At 42.8% G+C, this 23,865-nt stretch overlaps 1 protein-coding gene across 1 annotated transcript in view; it reads left to right on the top strand.

The window, feature by feature from the left end:
* The window catches only part of LOC149320727 (uncharacterized), a 53,069-nt gene that overhangs the window by 5,467 nt on the left and 23,737 nt on the right, over nt 1-23,865 (top strand). Inside the window, exons 4-8 of the mRNA XM_089502750.1 lie at nt 5,342-6,332; nt 8,409-8,529; nt 15,241-15,323; nt 17,016-17,145; nt 19,232-19,369. Coding sequence (XP_089358876.1) covers nt 5,601-6,332; nt 8,409-8,529; nt 15,241-15,323; nt 17,016-17,145; nt 19,232-19,369 — 1,204 coding nt within the window. The 5' untranslated portion in view covers nt 5,342-5,600. The remainder of the gene's footprint in view (nt 1-5,341; nt 6,333-8,408; nt 8,530-15,240; nt 15,324-17,015; nt 17,146-19,231; nt 19,370-23,865) is intronic.

Raw genomic sequence — 23,865 nt, 5'->3', positions numbered from 1 at the left:
ATTTTGTGGTGCCTTGTCCTCCTTTGGGGTTAGGACACCTGGTACCCTGGCCTTGGGATTCCCATCTCCAACTTAGAAGGCAGGTGTTATGAGAAACATCTACGTTGAAGAATGAATGCGGCTTGACACACTGCTTTAACTGTCATGGCTTCATGCTGTGGAATGCTGGGATTCTCTGTCCGGGATCTCTGGTTCCACAACAAACTACAAATCCCAGCAGGATGGAGCCATGGCAGTTAAAGCAGTGTGGAACTACACTTTTCTTTCTACCTTCCTTGGGGTTAGAGGCACAAGATCCTTGTGAATGTGGAAAACCTGGAAATAACAAAAACACTGTTTTTACCAGAGAGAACACCTGTCTAGAAATCTCTAGGTCCTCCAGTGCACCTCTGTGGTCAACATCTGCCAGACACTGACCATAGAATTGTGCTGGAGGAGCTATACATGCCTAGTGGAGTGTTCTCTCTAGGAATCTCTAGGTCCTTCACTGTGACTTTAGGTTAAAGTTGACCTTAGAATTGTGCTGGAGGACCTAGATAGTCCTAGTGAGAACGTATTAATAAAATCAATGAATAATAACATCTGCAAAAGTCAAAGCCACAAATGTGGAGGGACGAGTGTACATCAATTCCACAGTGTGGCAGCAGAGCTCTAACAAGGCTATTGAGTAATGCTGGAAGAGGTGTCAGTAAGGAATACTAAAAGATTTTTAAAATACTAAGAGAGCTAGTGTGGCATAGTGGTTTGCATGTTGAACAATGACTCTGGAGCCCAGGGTTCAATTCCTGCTTGGCCATGAAACCCACTGTCTGACTTTGGGCAAGTCACACTCTCTCCACAAAAGGCAGGCAATGGTCAATCTCCTCTGCATAAATCTTCATGTTACTATACTGGAGAGAGCACAGTAGATTTATATGTTGGAAGATTTTGATCTTAGGTCCAAAACACACTGCAGAAATAATCCAGTTTGAGACTGCTTTAAGTGCCCTGGCTCAGTGGCATGAAATCCTGGGAATTGTAGTTTGTTGTGGCACCAGAGCTCTCTGACAGAGAAGGCTAAATGTCTCGGAAAACTACAGTTCCCAGAATTCCCTAGCACTGAGCCAGGGTAGTTAAAGCGGTCTCAAACTGGATTATTTCTGCAGTGTGTTTTGGACCCAAGTGTATAGAATCACAGAGTTGGAAGAGACCACAAGGGTCATCCAGTCCAACCCCCTGCCATGCAGGAACTCTCAATCAAAGCATCCCCGAGAGATAACCATCCAGCCTCTGCTTAAAGACCTCCAAGGAAGGAGACTCCACTACATCCCGAGAGAGTGTGTTCCACTGTCAAACAGCCCTGACTGTCAGGAAGTTCCTCCTAATGTTGAGGTGGAATCTCTTTTCCTGTAGCTTGCATCCATTGTTCCAGGTCCTGTTCTCTGGAGCAGCAGAAAACAAGCTTCCTGCCTCCTCAATATGACATCCCTTCAAGTATTTAAACAGGGCTATCATATCACCTCTTAACCTTCTCTTCTCCAGGCTAAACATCCCCAGATGCCTAAATCGTTCCTCATAGAACATGGTTTCCAGACCCTTCACCATTTTAGTCACCCTCCTTTGGACACTCTCCAGTTTTTCAACATCCTTTATAAATTGTGGTGCCCAGAACTGGACACAGTATTCCAGGTGGGGCCTGACCAAAACAGAATATAGTGGCACTATTACTTCCTTGATCTAGACACTATACTTCTATTAATGCAGCCTAAAATTGCATTGGCCGTTTTAGCTGCTGCATCACACTGTTGACTCATGTTCAACTTGTGGTCTACTTGGACTCCTAGCTCCCTTTCACATGTCATCTCCTTAAGTCAGGTGTCCCCCATCCTATATCTGTGCATTTCATTTTTTCCACCCTAAGTGCAGTACCTTACATTTCTCTGTGTTGAAATTAATTTTGTTAGCTCTGGCCCAGCTTTCTAATTTATTAAGGTCATTCTGAAGTTTGATCCTGTCTTCTGGAGTATTAGCTACTCCTAGTTTGGTGTCATCTGCAAATTTGATAAGTATACCCCCAATTCTGTCATTCAAGTCATTGATAAAGATGTTGAACAGAACTAGGCCCAGGACAGAACCCTGTGGGACTCCACTGGTCACTTCTCTCCAGGATGAAAAGGAGCCATTGTTGAGCACTCTTTGTCTTTGGCCGGTCAACCAATTACAAATCCATGTAACAGTTGCCTTGTCTAGCCCACATTTTACAAGCTTGTTTACAAGAATGTCATGGGAAATCTTGTCAAAGGCCTTACTGAAATCAAGATATACTATATCCACAGCATTCCCTTCATCTACCAAGCTAGTAATTTTATCAAAGAAAGAGATTAGATTTGTCTGGCATGACTTGTTTCTCTGAAACCCATGTTGACTTTTTGTGATTATGGCATTGCCTTCTAGATGTTCACAGACTCTCTGTTTAATGATCTGCTCCAGAATCTTTCCTGGTATTGATGTCAGACTAACTGGACGATAATTGTTGGGATTCTCTTTTTTCCCCTTTTTGAAGATGGGAAAAACGTTTGCCCTCCTCCAGTCTGCTGGGACTTCTCCTGTTTTCCAGGAGTTTTCAAAGATTATTGCCAATGGCTCCGATATTACATTTGCCAGTTCTTTTAATATTCTTGGATGTGGTTCATCTGGTCTTTAAGTCTCCAAGACCAGATGAACCACATCCAAGAATATTAAAAGAACCCCTTCGGCGGTTACAGACGCGACAGGAGCGTGGCTTTGGTGTGGCTTCTGGACACTTAGGACGCATGCATCATTGAAACACCATACCTTCACTGCGACTCGAAGCAGCTTTATTTTGGCTGTCTGCAACAGGCCACAGTTTACTAAAATCAGCTTTCCTAAAGTCTAGAATGTGTGTCTGACTATGCCTGGCTTCTCCTTTCCATTCTATAACAAACTCCAGGAGAACATGATCACTCCCACCTAAGCATCCCACCACTTGCACTCCATTAACTAGGTCATCCCTGTTGGTTAGGATCAGATCCAAATAGCTGATCCCCTTGTTGCCTGTTCCACCTTTTGGACAATAAAATTGTCTCCAAGACCAGTGAGGAATTTGCTAGACCTTGAGGATTTGGCTGAGTTTGACTTCCAGCAAATATCAGGATAGTTGAAGTCACCCGTTACTACTACATCTGTATATTCTAGTACATGAACATTTACTCAGGGGCCATTCAGACTTTTACCCCGGTTCAGAAACTGGCTTAAAAGCGGGAAGTTCATACTGGCACCGGTTCTTTTACACTCAAATTTGAGCTTTGCACACCTGTTCAGGGGCAAATCCCCCTTCACGTGGGTCTTTTGAAAGTGGAGTTGCCCTGATCAAGGTAAAGGGAATCTTTCCAAGCAGATTCGATGTGGGGGGACCTGGATCTTCCCAGTTCTATCCAGGGCAAATGGGTGAGTGGGAATGAGGTCTTAGTTTCAGGATAGACTGTTCACAATAGTGATGAAGGTCTTCCTGGGTTTTCAGTGATGCTGACTTATATGTCTATAGTTTGCTTTACTCCAGCCATATAACTGTTTGGAATATACAGTTTTCCATTGCATTTTGCATTATGTATTTCTGTGTTTACTAGTATCACTTCAATGTGGTTGTTTACATTATGGTTAATTTTGCCTGTTGCGGTGTCTTATTTTCATTCCTTCGAGATATTGTTGTAATAGAGTGTATTACCAGTGTTAGATTCTCCCTAGCCATTTCCTCAGACTTTGGGCAAGTCACACTCTCTCTCAGCCACACAGGATAGCAGTGGCAAAACTCCTCTGAACAAATCTTGTCAAGAAAACCCCATAATAGGGTTGCCTTGGGTCTCCATAAATTGGACATGACGTCGCACAACAACAACGAAGGAGCACATCTTCAGTTTCCCTCCTTCCACTGCATGTGCAGTTTATTTGTTTATTTAATTTCTATCCTGCTTTTCTTCCAACACAGGACCCTAGCTGGCACTCTGAAAAAGAAGTCATCTGCAGCATATTGGTAGCAATTCTTGCTTGTAGAGATCTGTACAGTTCACCCTCCACATTTCTGGCTTTGGCATTTGCAGATTTGATTATTTGCAGTTTTGATTAATATATTCTCTCTAGGAATCCCTAGGGTTCTCCAGCACAATTCTGACAGAAGTTGACCATAGATTTGTGCTGGAGAACCTAGAAATTCCTAGAGAGAACACTTCTCTAGGCATTTGTAGGTCCTTCAGCATGATTCTGTGATCAGCCTCTGGCAGATGTTGACCATAGAGTTGCACTGAAAGATCTGGAGATTCTAAGAGAGGTGTTCTCTCAGCTATAAAAGAATAGTGTTTTCTTTATTCGCGTTTTCCACATTGACGGGGTTTCACTAACCTAACCTCAGCGAATGTGGAGGGACCACTGTAGTTGTTAGGAGTAGAACATCATGTGGCAAGATGCTAAAGTTGTAAACAGGCTAACTTGACCTAAGTTACTTTGCCTTCAATCCCCCACCACCACCACTTCCCAACTTTAAATATTTGAACTTTTATCACTACATTAGAATAACAGGAGAAACTACACTGCAGGATTCTTCACTGCGCTGCTTATGTCAAGAGTTATGGAATAATAGCATTGGGACTCCAGCCCCCACCCTGCCTGTGTTGAAATTGACAGCTAAAGCCCCCCTGACTGGTAGCCTTCCAGTTGCTGCTTAAAAACATCCAAAGAAGGACAGTCTGCCACTTATGAAGGAGTCTCTTTTGCTATCAAGCAAGCTTTTACAGTTAAAAAGGGTCTTCCTAAAGTTTAGGGGGTGTCTCCTTTTCTTTAATTTAAATTGGGAATATTCCTCCAGGGCAAGAGAATACATACTAATTCTGTCTTCCATGTGATAGCCCCTCAGATTTTTTAAAAGGGCTATAACATCATCTCATAGTCTTCTCTTCTCCAGGCTAAACTATCCTTATCTTATGCCGCGTCCCTCCTAAGGCTTGCTTTCTAGATTCTTAACCATCTTGGGCATCCTTCCGGTATGGTCCTCAGCCTGATTTCACAAGCCAGTAGTCAGTTCAAGGCCAAGAAGGGTCCCTTTCCAAACAATATGCAATTATTCTTCAAAGTTAGATTTATGTCAGTATAATTTTGCCAGAGAGCCAGGTTTTTGTAGTAGCGCTGGACTTCAACTCTAAAGATCAGCTTTTTGTAGTGGCACTGGGCTTTGACTCCTGGGAAGGCAAAAGGATTTATTTTGGAGGGGTTCCAACCATACTGAATTTTCATCCTATATTTTCTTTTGTCCTGCTAAAATTCTGTTTCTCTCTCTCTCTCTTCCATTCAGGAAGAAGTTCTCCCTTTGGTTCAAGAATATGCCTACACACTTCTGGAGCCCTTTGGTAGTCATATCTCTTTCGTCACGCTGCAGATCTCTCTTGAGCCATTCCATTAAAGTGCGATAAGAACATCAGTACTTTTCTTCTGTACATTAAAAGCAAGGGAGAGGAGAGGGGATAGGAGGTTAAAAACCAAGGCATTTGCCTGGAATAAATTCTACTGACTCTTATTCTAGAACTAAAGTTTGGCGTGAGGTGAGAAAGGGGATGAAGGAGCTAAACTCAGCAAGACCACAGCTGGAACAGAGACCACAAAGAGAAGGAAAAGCAAGTAATGCAATTCAGTCTGAATATATGACAGAGAGGCCAAAATGGGAACTGTCAGAACAACGCAAAGATGTTTCGGGTAAAAGGATGCAACAGCGTTGGGAAGCCCAATGGCAGGAATTCCTGAAGACCCTCCAGTCTCCTTATTCAGCATGTGGAAACCTTCAGTTGTCAGAGACAACACCGTGGGATGATACCAAGGCCTTCCTGGCCTCCTTTGAACAAGTGGCAGAAGCTTGCCGATGGCCTCGAGGAGAGTGGGTGATCCGGCTCCTGCCAGCACTGAGTGGCGAAGCAGAACAGGCCTTTCAGAACATGGAATCCACTGATCAGGAGGATTATGGGAAAGTGAAGGCAGCCATTTTGCGAGCGGACGCCCTGAGAGTGGAAGTGCAGCGCCAGCACTTCAGACAGTTCTGCTGCCAGGAGGTTGAAGACCCCCGAAGGATTCACTGCCAGCTCCAGGAGCTTTGTCATCAATGGCTGAAGCCAGACAGACACAGCAAGGAACAGATCCTGGAGCTGCTAATTCTGGAGCAGTTCCTGGTCAGCCTACCACCGGATCTGCAAAACTGGATCCGAGCCAGAGGACCAGACAGCTGCTCCCAGGCAGTGGCTCTGGTAGAGGACTTCTTGATGACCCAGCAAGAAGCTGTGTCAGCAAAGTGGCAGGTGACGTACCAGGGGTTATTGAAGGCCATAGGCTGTCACCAGCTTGCTAGAATTCTGTTGGTTGCTTTAAAAACAACAAGTGACCTGCAACAAAATGCCATAGTGAATCTCTACACCTTATGGTGGGCAGCTGCAACCCTCCAGATGTTTTTTGTCTGCAACTTCCATCAGCCATAGCTGTCATAGCCAATGGCAAAGGATGGTGGGAGCTGAAATCTAAAGATATTTTGGGGAGGGCATAATTGTTTACTCCTCTCCCAAGAAAGATGTTCAGAGCTTAAGTGAATGGAGAATAGTAGTTTCAGCACTCTTTGCAGGATGGAGGTCAGGGAAAGTATGCATCCACTCTCCTGAAACTTTCTCTTTTTTGCCCTATTAAAGCCAGGGGTGGTCAGAGTTTACATTTGGGCTGTGGGTAGCCCCTGGATTCCATGTTTGTGACCTCGGAAGCCCCCCACCAGTTGCCAAAGCACCCCCAATCCCCCAATTTTTTAAAAAAATGTGCAATTTGGGGGGAGTTCACATGGAAAGCCTCCTTTCATGTGAAAACATGCTCACCACACCTTCACAAACACACCAGAATCCAGTACTACAGTACTCTTTTTTCCTTTGACCTTCTTCTCAAATTGATGACAGGCATCACTTTCCATTGCCATTTTGAGAAGGATTGTCGGAGTATTTGAAAAATGAAGGTATTGGATCCTGCTGCATGTGGGCTGGTGTGACCCATGCGGAGGTTTCTGAGAAGCACAATTGGCCCCTGGCCTAATGCATTTGCCCACCCCTGCACTTGCGAGTCAGCTTTGGAGTTGTCTGCTAGGCCTGAATATGAGTGGTTTATTTCGGTGTATCTGCATTGAAAAAAGGTCTCTGGAAAGTTCTTGCATTTTTTCCTATCCTTCCCTCATAGGGTGAGGAGAATTTGATTTATTTGGAAACCTGGCACCACACCCCTACCCACAAATCTTAATGCAACAGGGGTGAACATTTTTCCCTTCCTCAGACCCACTACAGACTATGAACTGTCAGATCAGAAGTAACCAAAAGACCACTTCTGATTGCCTAAAATCCTTATATTGAGTCAAATGATGTGAAGTACACTTCATTCTAAAGGAGAAGCATGCTTCCTGGAGGCTTACAGAAACATAAATATCCTTTTTTAATGGGGGGGAAATTAGCAGAAGGCAGCCTTTTTTCAAGACCTGCAGAATTCGGCCTAGAGTCCTATGTTTGGTCCATGGGCTTCATGTACATGAAGCTGAAGTAGGCCAGATTCTTGCCCAGTTTTCCCCAGCTCACACTTTCAGCATCACATACTGTACATCCTTGTTGTACTCTTCATGTGTTTGTGGTAATATTTTTTGTACGTGTTTGACTTGCAACTAAAATCTTTCTGCATATCTTGTGAGTGATGGCCCAATCTAGAGTAAGTCCCACAGAGCTTAAGTATAGGACTGTCCAACCAGCTATCAACTGAGACCAGGTGTGGTGTAGTAATTTGAGCTTTGGACTATGACTTTGGAGACTAGGGTTCGAATCCCCACTTGGCCATGGAAACCCACTGGATGACCTTGGGCACATCACACACTCTCAGCCCCAGAAAACCTTAGGTTGGGAATGACTTGAGAGCACACAACAACAAACCAGCCTTATGACAACTCTGTGAGGTAAATTGCCATTTGCCCTTTCTCGAAGGGCTTCTGTGTTTTGAGCAGCTGCATCATGGGATAAAACCCCCACAATTGTAATTTTTCTTAGCACTGATACAGATGTAGTAATGAAGGGTGTGCTACACTTGTATGAAAGCTGCCTCTCAGCTTGGACTTTAAAGTTCCAAAGACAATCATAGGGAGAAGAAGTGACAACCATATTTAGTATTCACAGTGGTAAAGCTTACTTGGCCTCCCAACAACATAATGAGAACCGGCATAATACTGAGCGGTTTATTTACCCAAAACTACTGAATAGTCTTCAGAAGAAAACCAAATTTCAGAACACCAGGAGTGAATCTTGCCTGTACCAATTGCTTTTCTGGTCTCATCTCTCTGTTTCTGAAACCTCCTCCTCTGTTTTCAGAAACCGTTGCAGGATGTGTGTGTTGGTTCCCTGGAAGTGGAAGAGGTGCAGTCGGATGCTGCTGAGGGACAGGTCTGTAAAGAAGCCAAGCAGGCTGATGATGCTGAGATCACTCTGCTAGGTAAGGCTTCCCTGGGTATGTAAAAGTCAATGTACAGTACAGAATCAGAGCACTTTGATGCCATTTTAACTGCCATGGGAATCAAAATCAGAATCATGGGAAGATGTACAGTCATCCCTCCATATTTGCAGCTTTGATTATTCACGGATTTCATTAATATGTTCTCTCTAGGACTATCTAGGTCCTCCAGTGCAACTCGGTGGTCAACTTTAACTAAAAGTTGCACTGAAAGACCATTTGTAGCTACTCCAGTGCCATTCTATGGTCAGTGTATGTTGGACATTGACCACAGAGTTGCACTGGAGGATCTAGAAATTCCTAGAGAGGTGTCCTCTCAGGTAAAAACAGTGTTTTTGTTATTTGCAGTTTTTCCATATTCACAGGGGTCTTGTTCCCTTAACCCTAGCAAATATGGAGAGACAACTGTAGTTTTGAGTTCCTTAGATGTTACAGAGCTCTGATTCCCCACCCTGAACTAGAATTCCCAAGTTATTTTGAAAAGAAGGACTGACTCAGGACATCTTGGGAACAGTATTTGGGAGGTGATAGGCTAGAGCTCCCTAATAGAATTTTAAATATCTCATCAAACTACAAATCCCAGGATAGAGTACTGTCAGTTAAAGTGGGATCAAACTGCTGTAACTGCATAGTATAGATACACTTTAAACATTGCAATTTTTTTTATTTTTATTTATTTATTTATTTATTTATTTGCTTTGCAATTTTAGGATGATTAGGATGATTTGATTAGGGCTTAAATACCAGAAAGGCACTAGATCCTGTCTGATCTTAGAAACTAAGGAAGGTCAGACCTGGTAAGTACTTGGATGGAAGACCGCCAAAGAATACCAGGTGTTGTAGGAAATTTCAGAGGAAGAAACTGGCAAAACACCTCTTAAGTATTCTTTGCCTAAGAAAACCTTATGAAATTCATGGGGTCACCATAAGCTGACAGGCGACTTGAAAGCACATACACACTCTCAGGGCGACCTGATGGCAGAGAAGACCAAGATACCTCAGATTTTTCAGAGCTTGGAAATATAGTTTTAAAAATAATTTGTTGCATTTACAGCTCCAAGCGACAATATTTATCTACCGCTACAAGTAATGCTTTAAAAAAAAATCATTTCTTGAAATTCAGTGGGTCCTTTGGTATCCTCTTCGCTTAGTTGCAGGACTCTCGTGGATACCAAAATCTGTGGACTTTCAAGTCCCATTAAATAAAATGGCATAGTGAAATGGTGTATAAAATTGCAAAATCAAAGTTTCCTTTTGGGCTTTTTTTAAATTCAAGCCTTCGAAGATTGAATCTGTGGATATGGAGTGCTGACTGTAACTAAAATAATTGCTTTTTAGTTATTTTTACAAAACCCACATGTGAAGGGATAACATAATCCAGCACTTGAGCCGTGGAATATTCCTTCTTCACCTTTGTATATTTAACTGATTTTTAACTTTAAAAGTACAGTGAAAGGACAAGTTTGTCATCAGGTTACAATCATAATGTAATAATGTTATGCTTTGATTATGGATAAATAAATGCATTACAAGTAATTCATTATTTGTAACTGTTACTTCTAATTTCCGGGGTTTGGAGAGCTTGGATTTGCTTTATCTTTAGGAACTCCTTAAGTTTCCAGGTATTCTTATAGGAAATTTCACCTGATTGAGGACTAGAACTCTGCAATAGGGTCGCCATAAGTCAGAAATTTATTTATTTTATTTATGGTATTTATACCCCGCCCTTCAGCCCTAAAGGCTATCAGAGCTGCTTACAATTATTATTTTTAATTAGACGGTTCCCTGCCCTCAGGCTTACAATCTAAAAGACACGACACAAAAGGAGAAGGGAATGGTGGTGGGAAAGGGGATGAGGTCCAGTGGTTCTTCTCTCCCTCTGAGGCCTGGACCAAGGCAGATGGACTGGAGAGAGGACTCTTCTTCTTCAGGCTAGCCCTGATGGATCTGGACCTCCCTGTTCACTCCCTCACAGGCCAAAGGATGACAGTTATCATGGAGGGAGGGCTGTCTATCTTTAGGCTAGTCCTGATGGAACTGAGTCTACCTGTTCACTCCCTCACAGGCCAAAGGATGACAGTTACCATGGAGGGAGGGCTCTCTTCAAATTGGAGCAGTAGAACCCATTCCTTTGTCTCCAATCTCATATGGATCCTACTCCAATCTCTTCATTGTTCCAAAAAGAGACAAATTTTGGAGAGCAGTCCTCAGCCTCAAAAGGGTCAACAAATTTGTGACAAAATTTTGTTTCCGGATGGAAACGCTTAAAACGATAACAGAGTCTCTTCAAAAAGGCAATTATCTGGCTTCTCTGGACTTGACGGAAGCTTATTTGTATATTCCAATACATTCAGACCACCTCAGATTTCTACGTTTTTGTTACCACAACAGACATCTTCAATACAAGGCACTCCCGTTTGGTCTTTCATCAGCTCCAAGGATATTCACCAAGATCATGGTTACCCTGGTGGCCCATTGGTGTCTCCAGGGCTTTCGCGTCTTTCCCTATTTGGATGACATCCTGATTGCTTCATCATCCCCAGAACAGGGAACGAAAGATGTCAATTTCATTCTTTCATCTTTACGTTGTAAGACGAATGAGTGAGTTCTGACTTAAACCCAGAGCTGAAGAACCAAGGAATTGTGCTTTAAACATAGCTAAAGGACCAAACAATATGGTTCCGCGCAAAGCATTGATGTGACGAAGGTATTTGGCAACCGAGGTGAGGAAAGTCTGAAAACTTGGAAGCTGAAGCGGGGTGCCGTCCAGGTGTTACGAACCATGACCGGGAAGGACCTTATCTCCTGAGTCGCCATGAAGAGGAACTGACAGGACAATGGAGGGCTTTGAACAGAACGAGTTGCTTTGAACACGGACTGATCTGAACAATCTGTCTCTCCTCCCAAAAGAAGAAGTTGAGTAATGGGCTGCAATATTGCAAGACCTCAGCAGCCAGAAGCCAGAGGGAAGAAAAAGTATAAAGACCCTGGACTTTCACCTCCATTTGGTTGGCATCATTTGCGGCAACGGTGTCATCCCCAGCTTTTGAGAACACCTGATCAGTGTTCGGCGGAAGGAAAGTGTGTGTGAGTATTGTATGAATGTGTGTGTGAAAGAGCTCTTGATAATCAATGTTTGTGTTACTTTTGTGATTTAATAAATGTTACATGCATGGTGTTTAAAACCAAATGGTGTCTCAATGTCTTTGTCAGCTCTGCTCTGAATAAGTTCACGGAGGGAGAGGTTTTCATTACACACTCTCAGGATAAACAGGTTGTCCTTACAAACTTGGGCATAACAACATCTTCATGGTTTTCAGGTAAATCTTGCGAAGAGCCACTTTGTTCCTTCTCAAATTATCCAACACCTTGGAGTCATTATAGACACCAAAAGCTGCCAGAGAGGATCAAGACCATTCAAGATACCATCAAGTTAGTAAACAAAAGTCCCTCGAAAGATCTTCTTCTTCTTCTGGCAAGGCTTCAAGGTCTAATGATTGCAGCGTCTCAATGTGTTCCTTGGGTTCGTTTCCATTCCCGAGAGTTACAATGGTTAATTCTGCCACACCAGAAGTCTATCACTCACCAAATTCACAAACAGATTCCAGTCCCCCACAGAGTCAAACGATCCCAAACATGGTGGACATCTCATCACATCCAGCGGGGATGTTCGTTTCAATCCTCTCTGCCCCTCTGATAACAACCAATGCCAGCCTGAGGGGTTGGGGGGCACCCTGGACAATCTCTGTGCTCAAGGACTATGGAACCATTCCTAAAAACTCACAGCATAAACTGGCTCGAACTGAGGGCCATAAGACTGGTGCTCCTGGTCTTTGCTCAACACATAAAAAACAAAACAATTCTGGTCCACACAGACAATATGACAACAAAAGCACATCTAAAGTGACAAGGGGGGACCAGGTCGTTGCCACTAATGAAAGAAACTTGCATTTTCCTTCAATGGACAGAAGCCAACCTGTTGTCCATCAAGGCAGAACACACAAAAGGAGATCTAAACACAAAGGCCGATTGGTTGAGCAGGTCAGACATAAACCAAGCGGAGTGGCACCTCCACCCAGAGACATTCAACCTCATAACTCAAAAGTTCGGGACTCCTTTAGTCGATCTGTTTGCTTCCCCAATAAACAACCAAGTCCCCAGGTTCGAGACTCAGGGAGCAGAACAGATCGATGCTCTCCACTCCCCTTGGCCAATAGGTCTTTACACATTCGCACCGACGGCAGTGGTATCCCGATGCCTCCAGAAGCTAAGAAGCGAAAGGTCAATGATCATTCTTGTGGCTCCTCATTGGCCAAGAAGGGCATGGTTTCCAGAGATATCTCAACTGGCTCAGGACCACTTCCGTCTTCCATTACGCAAAGACCTCCTATCACAAGGTCAGATGAATTATCCAGACCCGGACTGGCTAAACCTACACGCGTGGAAATTGAAAGGCGCCTGTTAATAAAAGACGGTCTTTCTCCCCGGGTGGTTGAAACTATCATTCAGTCTCGTAGGGATTCTACTCGTAGGATTTACAAATATTCTTATCGGTCTTTTTCTGACTGGTGTGTCTCCAACAATACCTCACCCTCGTCGGTTTCGGTTGACACCCTCCTCCTATACCTTTAAGCTGGCCTTGACAAGGGGCTCAGACCTAATACTTTAAAAAGACAGGTTTCTGCTATTACGTCGGCACTCCTGGCAAAATAAGCATTCAAATTGTCCAACTATATTTATGTCAAAAAGTTTTTGAGAGCTGCTGCTCTGATTAAACCATCTACAATACATAGCTATCCTAACTGGGATCTTCACACTGTTCTTCAGGCCTTGACTAAACCGCCCTTTGAACAACTAGACATGGCAGAACTAAAGTTTCTGACTTGGAAGACTTTTTCCCTCACAGCAGTCACCTCTGCCCGAAGGATTTCTGAACTAGGAGCCCTGTCAACCAGAAAAGAATTATGCATATTCCGAAAAGACTCTGTTTTGCAAGACTAGATCCTATCTTTATGACTAAGGTCAATTCTACTTTTCATAGATCTCAAGAGGTTATTTTACCTTCTTTTGCTCCAGACCCCAAAAAAGAAATTGAAAAGACATGGCATACTCTAGATGTATGCAGGGCCTTACATATTTATATCAAACACACCCGTCCTTGGCGCAAATCAGATTGCTTATTCGTTTCTTTCAGCAATACTTACCTGGGAAAAAGGGTCTCTTCATCTACATTGTCAAGATGGATCCGATCATGTATTTCCAAGTGTTATACAGTTTCAGGAACAACTCTTCAAGGAAGGGTCACTGCTCATTCCACTCGTAGTGCCACCACATCTGCCGCCCTGGCCACAAACGTCCCTTGGTCCGATATTTGTAGGGCGGCCACTTGGTCATCTCCTTCTACATTTATCTGTCACTACCGTATTGACACCTTCCAATCGGCTGAGGCTTCTTTCGGTAGACAGATTCTTCAGTCAGTTTTATAATTCAGATATTACCTCAGTTTCCGCCCCAGTTCGGAGGAGCTTTGGTCTGTCCCTTATGAAGGATGGCTCCGCCTTCATCGCTGGAAAAACGAACATTGGCTTGCCTTGTGAGATGTTTGTTTTCAGTGCTGAAGGCGGACACATCCTGCCTTCCCGAGACTGAGGAGTGTATTCCCGGTATCGGGGGGACCTGTTATACACTTTAAAAGTCATTGTTATAGGATCTAGGTTTGTTCTTAATTAATATTAGATCCTTTGTTGTTGTTAGCCTTTGGTGATTTGTTATTAGACATTCCTCTGCTTGGCTATTTATTGACTGGGCAACAAGGGGGATGGATTCCCCAGGATTCACGCCCAGAATTCTAGGTCCTACCAGACTGGAGCCACCGGAGGAACCAACCCTTATGAAGGATGTCTCTGCCTTCAACGCTGAAAACAAACATCTCACAAGGCAAGCCAATATTCGTATCCCCAGTGTGGCATGGCCTTACTTGAAAGCTACTTGAAAGGTGGCAACCTTCAGCTCGAAAAGGAATCAGCTTTAAACAAACAAAAACAGTCAGAGGTTGTAAAGTGCGCTGCTAGATGACAGAAGCAGAGTTCTTCAAGGGCTGCCCACAGCCCACCCCTGTCCTAGGGGCTGGGTGTGTATGCGATTTCACTCTTTTTTTTCCTTCAGGCTGTTTAAGGCCAAAAGAGGTCTTTATTTACCTCGGAAGTCAAATGGAGGCCAACTATTCTAGTTAACCATACTTTTACAATTCAGTTAAAAGTAAAAAGGAAGTAATTTTACCACATTTTTGGCTCCCCTGGGCTGTTCCGAGCCTTGTTGTGTGCCTTCAAGTTGTTTCAGACCTATGGCAACCCTAAGGCAACCCTATCGGGGAGTTTTGGGTTAACATGGCCAAATGGGGAATTAAACCCTGGTCTCCACATTCCTAGTCCAACACTCAAACCATTACGCTAATTGAAAGCAAACCAGAAACTGATCCTGTTGTATGCCCTGGTTAAATAATAGCCTACCATGGGTATAAAGCAGCCTGAGGGCAAAAGATGTAACAAAATCGCCCCAAGGGGTTTTTTGAAAGAATAGTTTTGAAAAAATGGGGAGGAGGCCTGGAGGCCCCAGGGAGGCTGCCATATTATCTACCTCTACCTTGATTTTGTTCAGCCTATAACCCTTTAAAATCTTATTTGTTCTTTGCAGGTAATGGAATCAAATGCTCAAACCATTCCAGTTCATTGCTTCCTCCTGAAGGACAGGAAGTTACTGAAGCTAGGCTGAGTGAGGTATGTGACCTCATGTTGCTCTACAAGTCCAAAGTAATGGCCTATAACAACAGTAATTGCCAACAATCAATAATAAAAACAATAACAATAAAAATAAAATTGAATTCATTTGTCCAGTGAGGACATGGCTCTGCAAGCCAGCTGAGAGTTACTTTCAACTGATAAATCTTCCATTTATTTTACAGGCATTATCATGCCATATTCCTTTTAACAATCCTGTAAGCTTTACATGGTTGTTTTATACATTATGACACAGTAACGTAGGAAATCCTCCATATTGCAGATGGGGTGATTGGAATTGGGTCTCCTTTCACACTACACAATTATAGTGCCGTGATTCTTTTTGCAACTTTGATGTCTTGACAAATGCTGGGATTTGCAGTTTGGAGAAGTTTTTTTAGAATTTCCAGCCAGAGAATTCTAGTGCCTCACCAAACTGCATATCCCAGGATTCCATGAGGTGCAGGTAGAGCATTCAAAGTGAGATCATAGGGTGCATCTACACTGTAGAAATATGCCGTTTAACACTACTTTGAGTGCTGCAGCTCCATCCTATGGAATCCTGGGATTTGTAGTTTTATAAGTTCTTTAGCTCATTCTGCCAAATAGTGCTGGTGTCTCACCAAACTACAAATCCCAGGATTCTGTAGGATGGAGACATGGCAGCTTAAGTGGTGACAAATTGCATTATTTCTACCATGTAGATGCACCCATACCAGCAGGACTGTGGAGTTGCTATGCCAAACCTGATGTGCCTTTAACAAAACCCATCAGCAGGGAATAAGATGCCTTTGCAAAAAGGTTACACTCTTCTTTAGCTTTTAAGTTATATGAGGAACAATTTCCAGAGTGGTAACTGTGTTAATGTGTTACAGGAAAAATGACAAAGTTAAATAGTTAATTAAATACTGTCTCTCACATACACAAAAGTTGCCTGCCAATAATCATTTTCCTTGGGTTGCATTTACACCGCAGAATTAATGCTGTTTGACCCTGCTTTAACTGTCATGGCTCAATGCTATGGAAGTCGGGTTTGTAGTTTTATGACACATTTAGCCGTCTCTGTCAGAGAGCTCTGGTACCACAATAAATTACAGATCCCAGGATTACATAGGATGGAAACATGAGAGTTAAAGCTGTGTCAAACTGCATTAAGTCTGCATTGTGGCGGCATCCTTGGTTTGACATTATGTTATCACTGAAGGAAAAATAAATAATAAAAGTTAGGTTAGGAAATAGGGCATATTTTCTTAACCTGGCAATTAGGGAAAGTGTCTATTTATAAACCTTTCCTGGCTTTATTTTAATTAGCGGTGCCAGCAGAAGTTGGAGGTGCCACCAATTTTATGCAAGTCAGGGAAACTACTTCCCAAAAACCAGCCAACTTATTTTGGCTCATGTGACAGAAAACCCCACAAGCACTTCTCTACATCTCTGGCTCTTAAATAAAATACAAAAATAAATAAATAATAAGTTGCTGCTCTTTCATGACCCCAAAATGGACTGCTGTCTCACTTGGCCTTGTGGTAGGAATAGTCCTGTACAGAATTATTCCATTCAGTCTTGAATACTTGTGTTTTTTTTTGCAGTATAGGGAAATGCAGGTCACTCTCTGTGTTAAATGCTATTACTGCTATTATTTATGCAAGAGGATCTGACTGTTGTGGTGATGATCATGTCTTATGTTTCCAGGGACTGCTGAACCTCAAGGAGACAGGTGTGTCTTTGCACATGGTTGAGCAGACTCTGACCCAGCCAGGCCAACAGACCATTTTCTGGCAAGTCCTGCAGGAGGATGGTGGAAATGTCCAGCCATTTGGTGGTAAGGGCTGCTCATGTCAATAAACTGCCATTTTTCACGGTCATTTTTCAAATTTGTTAGGAAAGAGAAAAGTAGAATCATAGAATCATAGAGTTGGAAGAAACCGCAAGGGCCATCCAGTCCAACCCCTTGCTATGCAGGAAATCCAGATCAAAGCATCCCCGACAGATGGCCATCCAGCCTCCGTTTGAAGACCTCCAAGGAAGGAGACTCCACTACACTCCGAGGAAGTGTGTTCCACTATCGAACAGCCCTTACTGTCAGGAAATTCCTCCTAATGTTGAGGTGGAATCTCTTTTCCTGCAGCTTGCATCCATTGCTCTGGGTCCTAGTCTCTGGAGCAGCAGAAAACAAGCTTGCTCCCTCCTAAATATGACATCCCTTCAAATATTTAAATAGGGCTATCATATCACCTCTTAACCTTCTTTTCTCCAGGCTAAACATACCCAGCTCCCTAAGGCGTTCCTCATAGGGCATGGTTTCCAGACCTTTCACCATTTTAGTCGCCCACCTTTGGACACACTCCAGTTTCTCAATGTCCTTTTTTAATTGTGGCGCCCAGAACTGGACACAGTATTCCAGGTGGGGCCTGACCAGAGCAGAATATAGGTAGAAAAAGGTATTAGAGGTAATATAAGTATTACGGTGCTTATAAGTAGTAGTGGTTCCCAAACTTTAATCCTCCAGGTGTTTTGGACTTTAACTCCCAGGATTTTCGGGTTTTGTCTATGGTGAATGAGGCTTCATAGAATTATAGAGTTGGAAGAAACCACAAGGGCCATCAAATCTAGCCCCCTGCCATGCAGGAATACACAGTCAAACCCCCCAACCCAACAGATGGCCATCAAGCCTCTGTTTAAAAACCTCCAAAGAAGGAGACTCCACCACACTCTGAGCCAATATGTTTTACTGTTGAACAACTCTTGCTATCAGGAAGTTCTTCCTAATGTCTAGGTGGAATCTCTTTTCCTATAATTTGAATTCATTGTTCTGGGTCCCATTCTGAGGCACAGCAGAAAACAAGCTTGCTCCATCCTCAATATGACACCACTTCAAATATTTAAATAGGGCTATCATATCACCTCTTAACCATTTCTTCTCCGGGCTATACATACCCAGCATCCCATAAGACATGGTTTCCAGACCCTTCACTATTTTGGTTATCCTCCTCTGGACATGCTACAGCTTGTCATCAGTCTTTTTGAGTTGTGGTGCCCAAAACTGGAATTGTGGTGCCCAGAACAGCTTCAGGGAGTTGAAATCCAAAATACCTGACAGACCAATGTTTGGGAATCACTGAGTTTACATACTATAATGAAACTACATGTGAAAGGGATCTAGGAGTCCATGTAGACCACATGTTGAACATGAGTCACCAGTGTGATGTGCAGCTAAAAAGGCCAATTCAATTTTAGGCTGCATCAATAAAAGTATAGTATCTAGATCAAGAGAAGTAAGGGCTGTTCGACAGTGGAACACACTCCTTCCTCGGAGTGTAGTGGAGTCTCCTTCGTTGGAGGTCTTTAAACAGAGGCTGGATGGCCATCTGTCAGGGATGCTTTGATTTGGATTTCCTGCATGGCAGAATGGGGTTGGACTGGATGGCACTTGTGGTCTCTTCCAACTCTAGGATTTTATGATTCTATAAGCTACATGCTGACTTTTAACAGTTGATCAGAAAAGAGAGTAGAAGGAGGATCTAAATAAAAATTCCAGTTACCCAGGGTTGTCTACAGTTGCTTCTGCAATCCCCCCCCCCCCCCGGTCTGTTTCAAACAGACACAGCTATGAGAAAGGGGATTAATTATGTAAAAGAGACATGTTTCATTGATTTGTGTATAGTTTCCCATGTCCAGGAGCAGAATCTGTCTTTGCTTTGCCCTAAATTGTGACATCCATCCTTAGAGTACATACCACCTTGGACAGAAGTTGAGAGTAAACATAATCATGAGATAGGAGAATTAAATGGGTGTAGCTGAGACTTCCAGGTGGCAGGAGGGAAAACCAGGATAGGGTAATGTTGCCGGGAAACATTCTAAACAAAGGTCTTTGAGTATGAACAAAATTCCTCTCTCTTTGTCTACAGAGGATGGGAAGGCAACTCCACTTAAAGTGGAGAATCCTCAGCATGGAGGAAATGAGCTGGTAGAGATGCCCATGGCCATGCCAGTCATGAACCAAGAGAAATTACCACGGATGGCAGAGAAGAAGCACAAGGAAAGATGTGAGTCCAAGAGTGGGATGTGGATGGGGAAGAAGGCTTTAAAAGCTCTGAATGAATCCAGTGAGTTCTCAGGATGTCTTGGAGTTCCTTGTAGCATTAAAAAGCAAAACAAAACCACAGGGCATTGCTTGGGGGAAGGCTGCTGTTTTTCAGGTATGGTTGAAGGGACTGTCAGAAATAAAAAAAATTGTTACAAAACCCACTGGGGAAAATCAAGAAGAGTATCTCAAAAACAGACCCTGATCAATGTCAGAGGACGCATAAATGAAATAAATTCTACAAATGCTCAAGAAAATCCATATTGGAGAGAAAATGTATGCAGGATAAACTTAAAGGAAATTGCATTTGATGAGACAAAACAGAATTTATATTGAAGAGAAACTTAAAGGTCCTAAAGAGAAAAACATTTCTCTGAGATCAAATTTGTTGAATTGTCAGAGACACCATATTGAATAGAAACCTCATTGAGTGCGCTGTTTGACTAAACATATCCATACAGTAAATTTTAGAGGAGTGCTGCTGCCCTGGTTTTCCATAGCAGGATGCTGGAAACCCCATATATGGCATTATTTCATAAATAATCAGATTATGATATTGTTCTCTATGGTTCGGTATTCATCTGCTCTGACTAGCTGGGATTCTGTGAGGTTGTCATATAACTCCCATCTCTTGTACTTCTACTCTCATCTTTTTTAAAAAGAAAAATGGAGATTCTGCAGGTTGAATCTATCACCTCTGATGTGCACAACATGTGTTCTGCTTCTGATCTGTGGTCCCTTTTTTAAAAGACTTCCCTTCCCCTTAGAATATGAGAGAAGCCTGCCTACAAATCCAGACTTTTTGTAATATATAATGTAGGGAACGTGTATGACTGTACATGTGTAAGAATTGGATGGAAACCTTAACTTACCATATATACTCGACTATAAGTTGAAAAATTTATGCCCCAAAATGAACTCCAAAATCATGGGTAGACTTATGTACAGGGCAATGAGTTAATGCTAATACACTTCTTGAAAGAAGAAGTGCCTACCTTTTTATGTAGCCTTGTAATGGCTCCCTGTTTGAAGCCCTGGCGCCTGCTCTCCTCTCTCCCGCTGCATGTATGTGTCTGTTTCCCTCTCAGCCTTCCCACGCAGCCAGAGCTAACAAGCTGCTGCTGAGGAAAGGAACACACAAAAAGTATGCCCTGGCTTGTACCCCGTTTTGCCTGGAAGTCCTGGGGGTGAAAAGCAGAGAGAGAGAGAGAGAGAGAGAGAGAGAGAGAGAAAGGTCTGTCCTCTATTTTTGCAAGCCCTGATCCTTGGGAGTCCTGGGGATGAAAGGCAGAGAGAGAGAAAGGTCTGTCCTCTATTTTTGCAAGCCCTGATCCTTGGGAGTCCTGGGGGTGAAAAGCAGAGAGAGAGAAAGGTCTATTTTTGCAAGCCCTGATCCTTGGGAGTCCTGTGGGTGAAAGACAGAGAGAGAGAAAGGTCTGTCCTCTATTTTTTGCAAGCTATGAGCTTTGGGAGTCCTGGGGGTGACAAGCAGAGGGACAGTGGGGTCTGTCTTCCTTTTCACAAGCCATGAGCCTTGGACATGCTTCTGGTAAGGGGAAGAGTGTGTATGCGCGCGGGGCAAGGTTTGTTTCCCCTTTTCCATGCCGAGACTAATGCTTGGGAGAGGTCCAGAGAGGGAGATATAGGGAGGGAAGTGGTGCTTTGTTTTCCCCGCTTTAGATCTTTTGTAACATCCTCCAGTGTTTGCCCCTCAACTTATCCACGGGTCATATCAAAATCCATGATTTTGGATCCAAAAACTGCCCTCGACTTATACAAGAGGTCGACTAATATATGAGTATATACAGTAATAACTACCAAAGACATAATAGAAAATGCAAATAATATGAAATGCAGGTTTTGTATACATATGTTTTCTTTTTAAACAGAGCTGATACTGAGATGGATGGATTTTAATGATTAATATCCCCACAACAGATTTATAGAAAATGGTTGCACTGTGAATACATAGAAATGAGATTTTTGAGAGTAAGCCTTGGGAGAAAGAAAAATGCTGAACAGGATTTGCAGTAGGAATGTTTAGAGACAAGATGACCTTTGTAGGCATCTAGCTTGCTTTGAAAACCAAAACAATTAAGAGCAGCATCCTTGAATGAGGAAGTAACACATAGGTGATAAGAGTGATGGAATATTCCAAATGTGCCTAAAGTGTATTTTAATGTATTGATATATCTTTGCTCTGATTGCAAGAAAAGTTTTGTAAGTTTGAACTTTGAACCAGCCAATAGAATGTATATTAGGGCCCTCCTTGTTTGAACGACTATATAGACAGCCATTTTCTTTTGTTCTTGGCCTCAGTATTTGGAACTTGGGTTTCTACTGAGGACTTTGCCGGCAAATAAACAGTTTTTGGATTCTCAGCATTCTGGGTCCTTTTGTCCCTCTGCTCTGTCAAGCTGATGGACTTAGTGAGAGAAAGTCCAGGCTATTAAGGTTCCCACAACAATACCTTTTGTAATACTGTAGGACTTGTTTATATGCCACAAAATTTGACTCCCAGAGTTGTCTCCTCTGTCACTTCAGTACACACACTAGGACAGTTATAGCAAACCCTTTAGAGACTGAGTGCCCATTTTCAGTGGCATTCCTTTGCCGGGTGCAGGACTGACAGAAGTGGGACCTCCAGGGGGCAAGGGCTTCCAGGGGAAGACATAAAAGGAAAAAATGGAGGACCTGACCAAGTAAAAGTTCAAAACAAAAAATAAAAAATCCACTCACATAAATATTAAACCCATCCTTCTCAGCCCTGTTCAAAATGGAGGACCCTTTGGGTGGCCTCCTAAACAGAAAAGCCACATATAAATCAAATCAAATAAATAAAGTACAAATAAATAAATTCCTGTTGGGTATTCCCAACTAGGGAAGACACGTTCAATCAATTTCTGGACAGTGAATGAACATGTAGGTAGATTCCATTGATTCAATAGCTCTAATCTAGGGTTCTTTACACTGTTGAAATAATGCAGCTTGAGACCACTTTAACTGCCATGGCTCCATCCTATAGAATCCTGGGATTGGTAGTTCTGTGAGATACCAGAACTCTTTGGTAGAGAAGGCTGAATTAAAACTACTAGGGCTCCATTGGATGGAACTACAGCACTTAAAAGTGGTGTCACTGCATTATTTCTACAATGTAGAAAAGATGATGATAAAAAGGAGCCAGTATAGTGGTTTGAGCATTGGACAACTTGGGAGACCAGGGTTTCCAGCTGGAGCCCTGCAGCTGAAGAGTCTTGTGAACACATTTACTCACAGCAGTGATCAGCCAGATGTCCAGAATGTCAGTTCTCCAAATATAGAATTGACTCACATATGTCAGGACTGTTTATGAAACATACTGGAGAGGGCCATTATCTTGTGATTTTAGGGTACTACCAGGAAAACCATGAATTTGTGGTAAACATGACAGATTTTGAGCAAGAATGAATTTGGAGATATCTTGAGGTAGAGTATTGGGAACCTTCTAGGGGACTGTTGATTTTGGATGTCCTTAGTGTCCAAATTGTGAGAGTTAGGCTGTTTAACCATCAAAGCATCCATGTTGTATTTTGAGAGCAGCTGGGTTAAGTGAAAAAATACACAGAGCCCTTAAAGAGAGCGGTAATCTTTTGATAGAAAGGGCAGGGGGGAAACCCTTGAATTTAGCAAAGATTTGGAATTGGCTGGAAAAGAAGGTGGGGCAAGATAAAGGATTAAATACACTCATCCCTCCACATTCGCTGGGGTTAGGGGCACAGGACCCCTGTGAATGTGGAAATATGGTAAATAACAAAAACACTATGTTTTTACTTGAGATAACCTCTCTCTTAGAATCTCTAGATCCTCCAATGCAACTCTGTGGTCAACATCTGCCATGCATTGACCATAGAATTGTGCTGGAGGAGCTACAAATGCCAAGTGGAATGTCCTCTCTTGGAATCTCTAGGTCTTTCAGTGTGACTTTTGGTTAAAGTTGACCACAGAATTGTACTGGAGGACCTAGATGTTCCTAGAGATAGCATATCAATAAAATCAGTGAATAATTAAAGCCACAAAAATCAAAGCCACAAATGTGGAAGGACGAGTATAGAAGGAAGTTGCAAAAACCCAGAAAAGGGATGACTAGTCATGGACAAAATTCCCTTTTCAGTTTCTTCAGGTGATGAAAAGAGATGTTGGATCAGGATGGAGAAACCTCAGTAGGGGAAACCTTTGCATAAAAATGTACAGGGTGATAGCAGAAACTTTCCAATTGATTTTTCCTATCTGAAATGAATCACTAGAGATACAAGTCCAACAAAAGAGAGAGCCGCCAATGTGAAGTCGAATTCTTTCATGGCCGGCATCCATAGTTTTTAATGGGTTTTTTGGGCTGTGTGGCCATGTTCTAGAAGAGTTTCTTCCTGACATTTTGCCAGCATCTGTGGCTGGCATCTTCAGAAAATGAAGAGCCACAGA

Source organism: Sceloporus occidentalis, unplaced genomic scaffold, assembly GCF_023333645.1.
Source record: "Sceloporus occidentalis isolate IW3139 unplaced genomic scaffold, rSceOcc1.0.p SCAF_1, whole genome shotgun sequence".
In the NCBI taxonomy this organism is placed as follows: Eukaryota; Metazoa; Chordata; class Lepidosauria; order Squamata; family Phrynosomatidae; genus Sceloporus; species Sceloporus occidentalis.
Note: the sequence above shows the minus strand (reverse complement) of the source record. Positions and strands in the feature narration are given on the sequence as shown.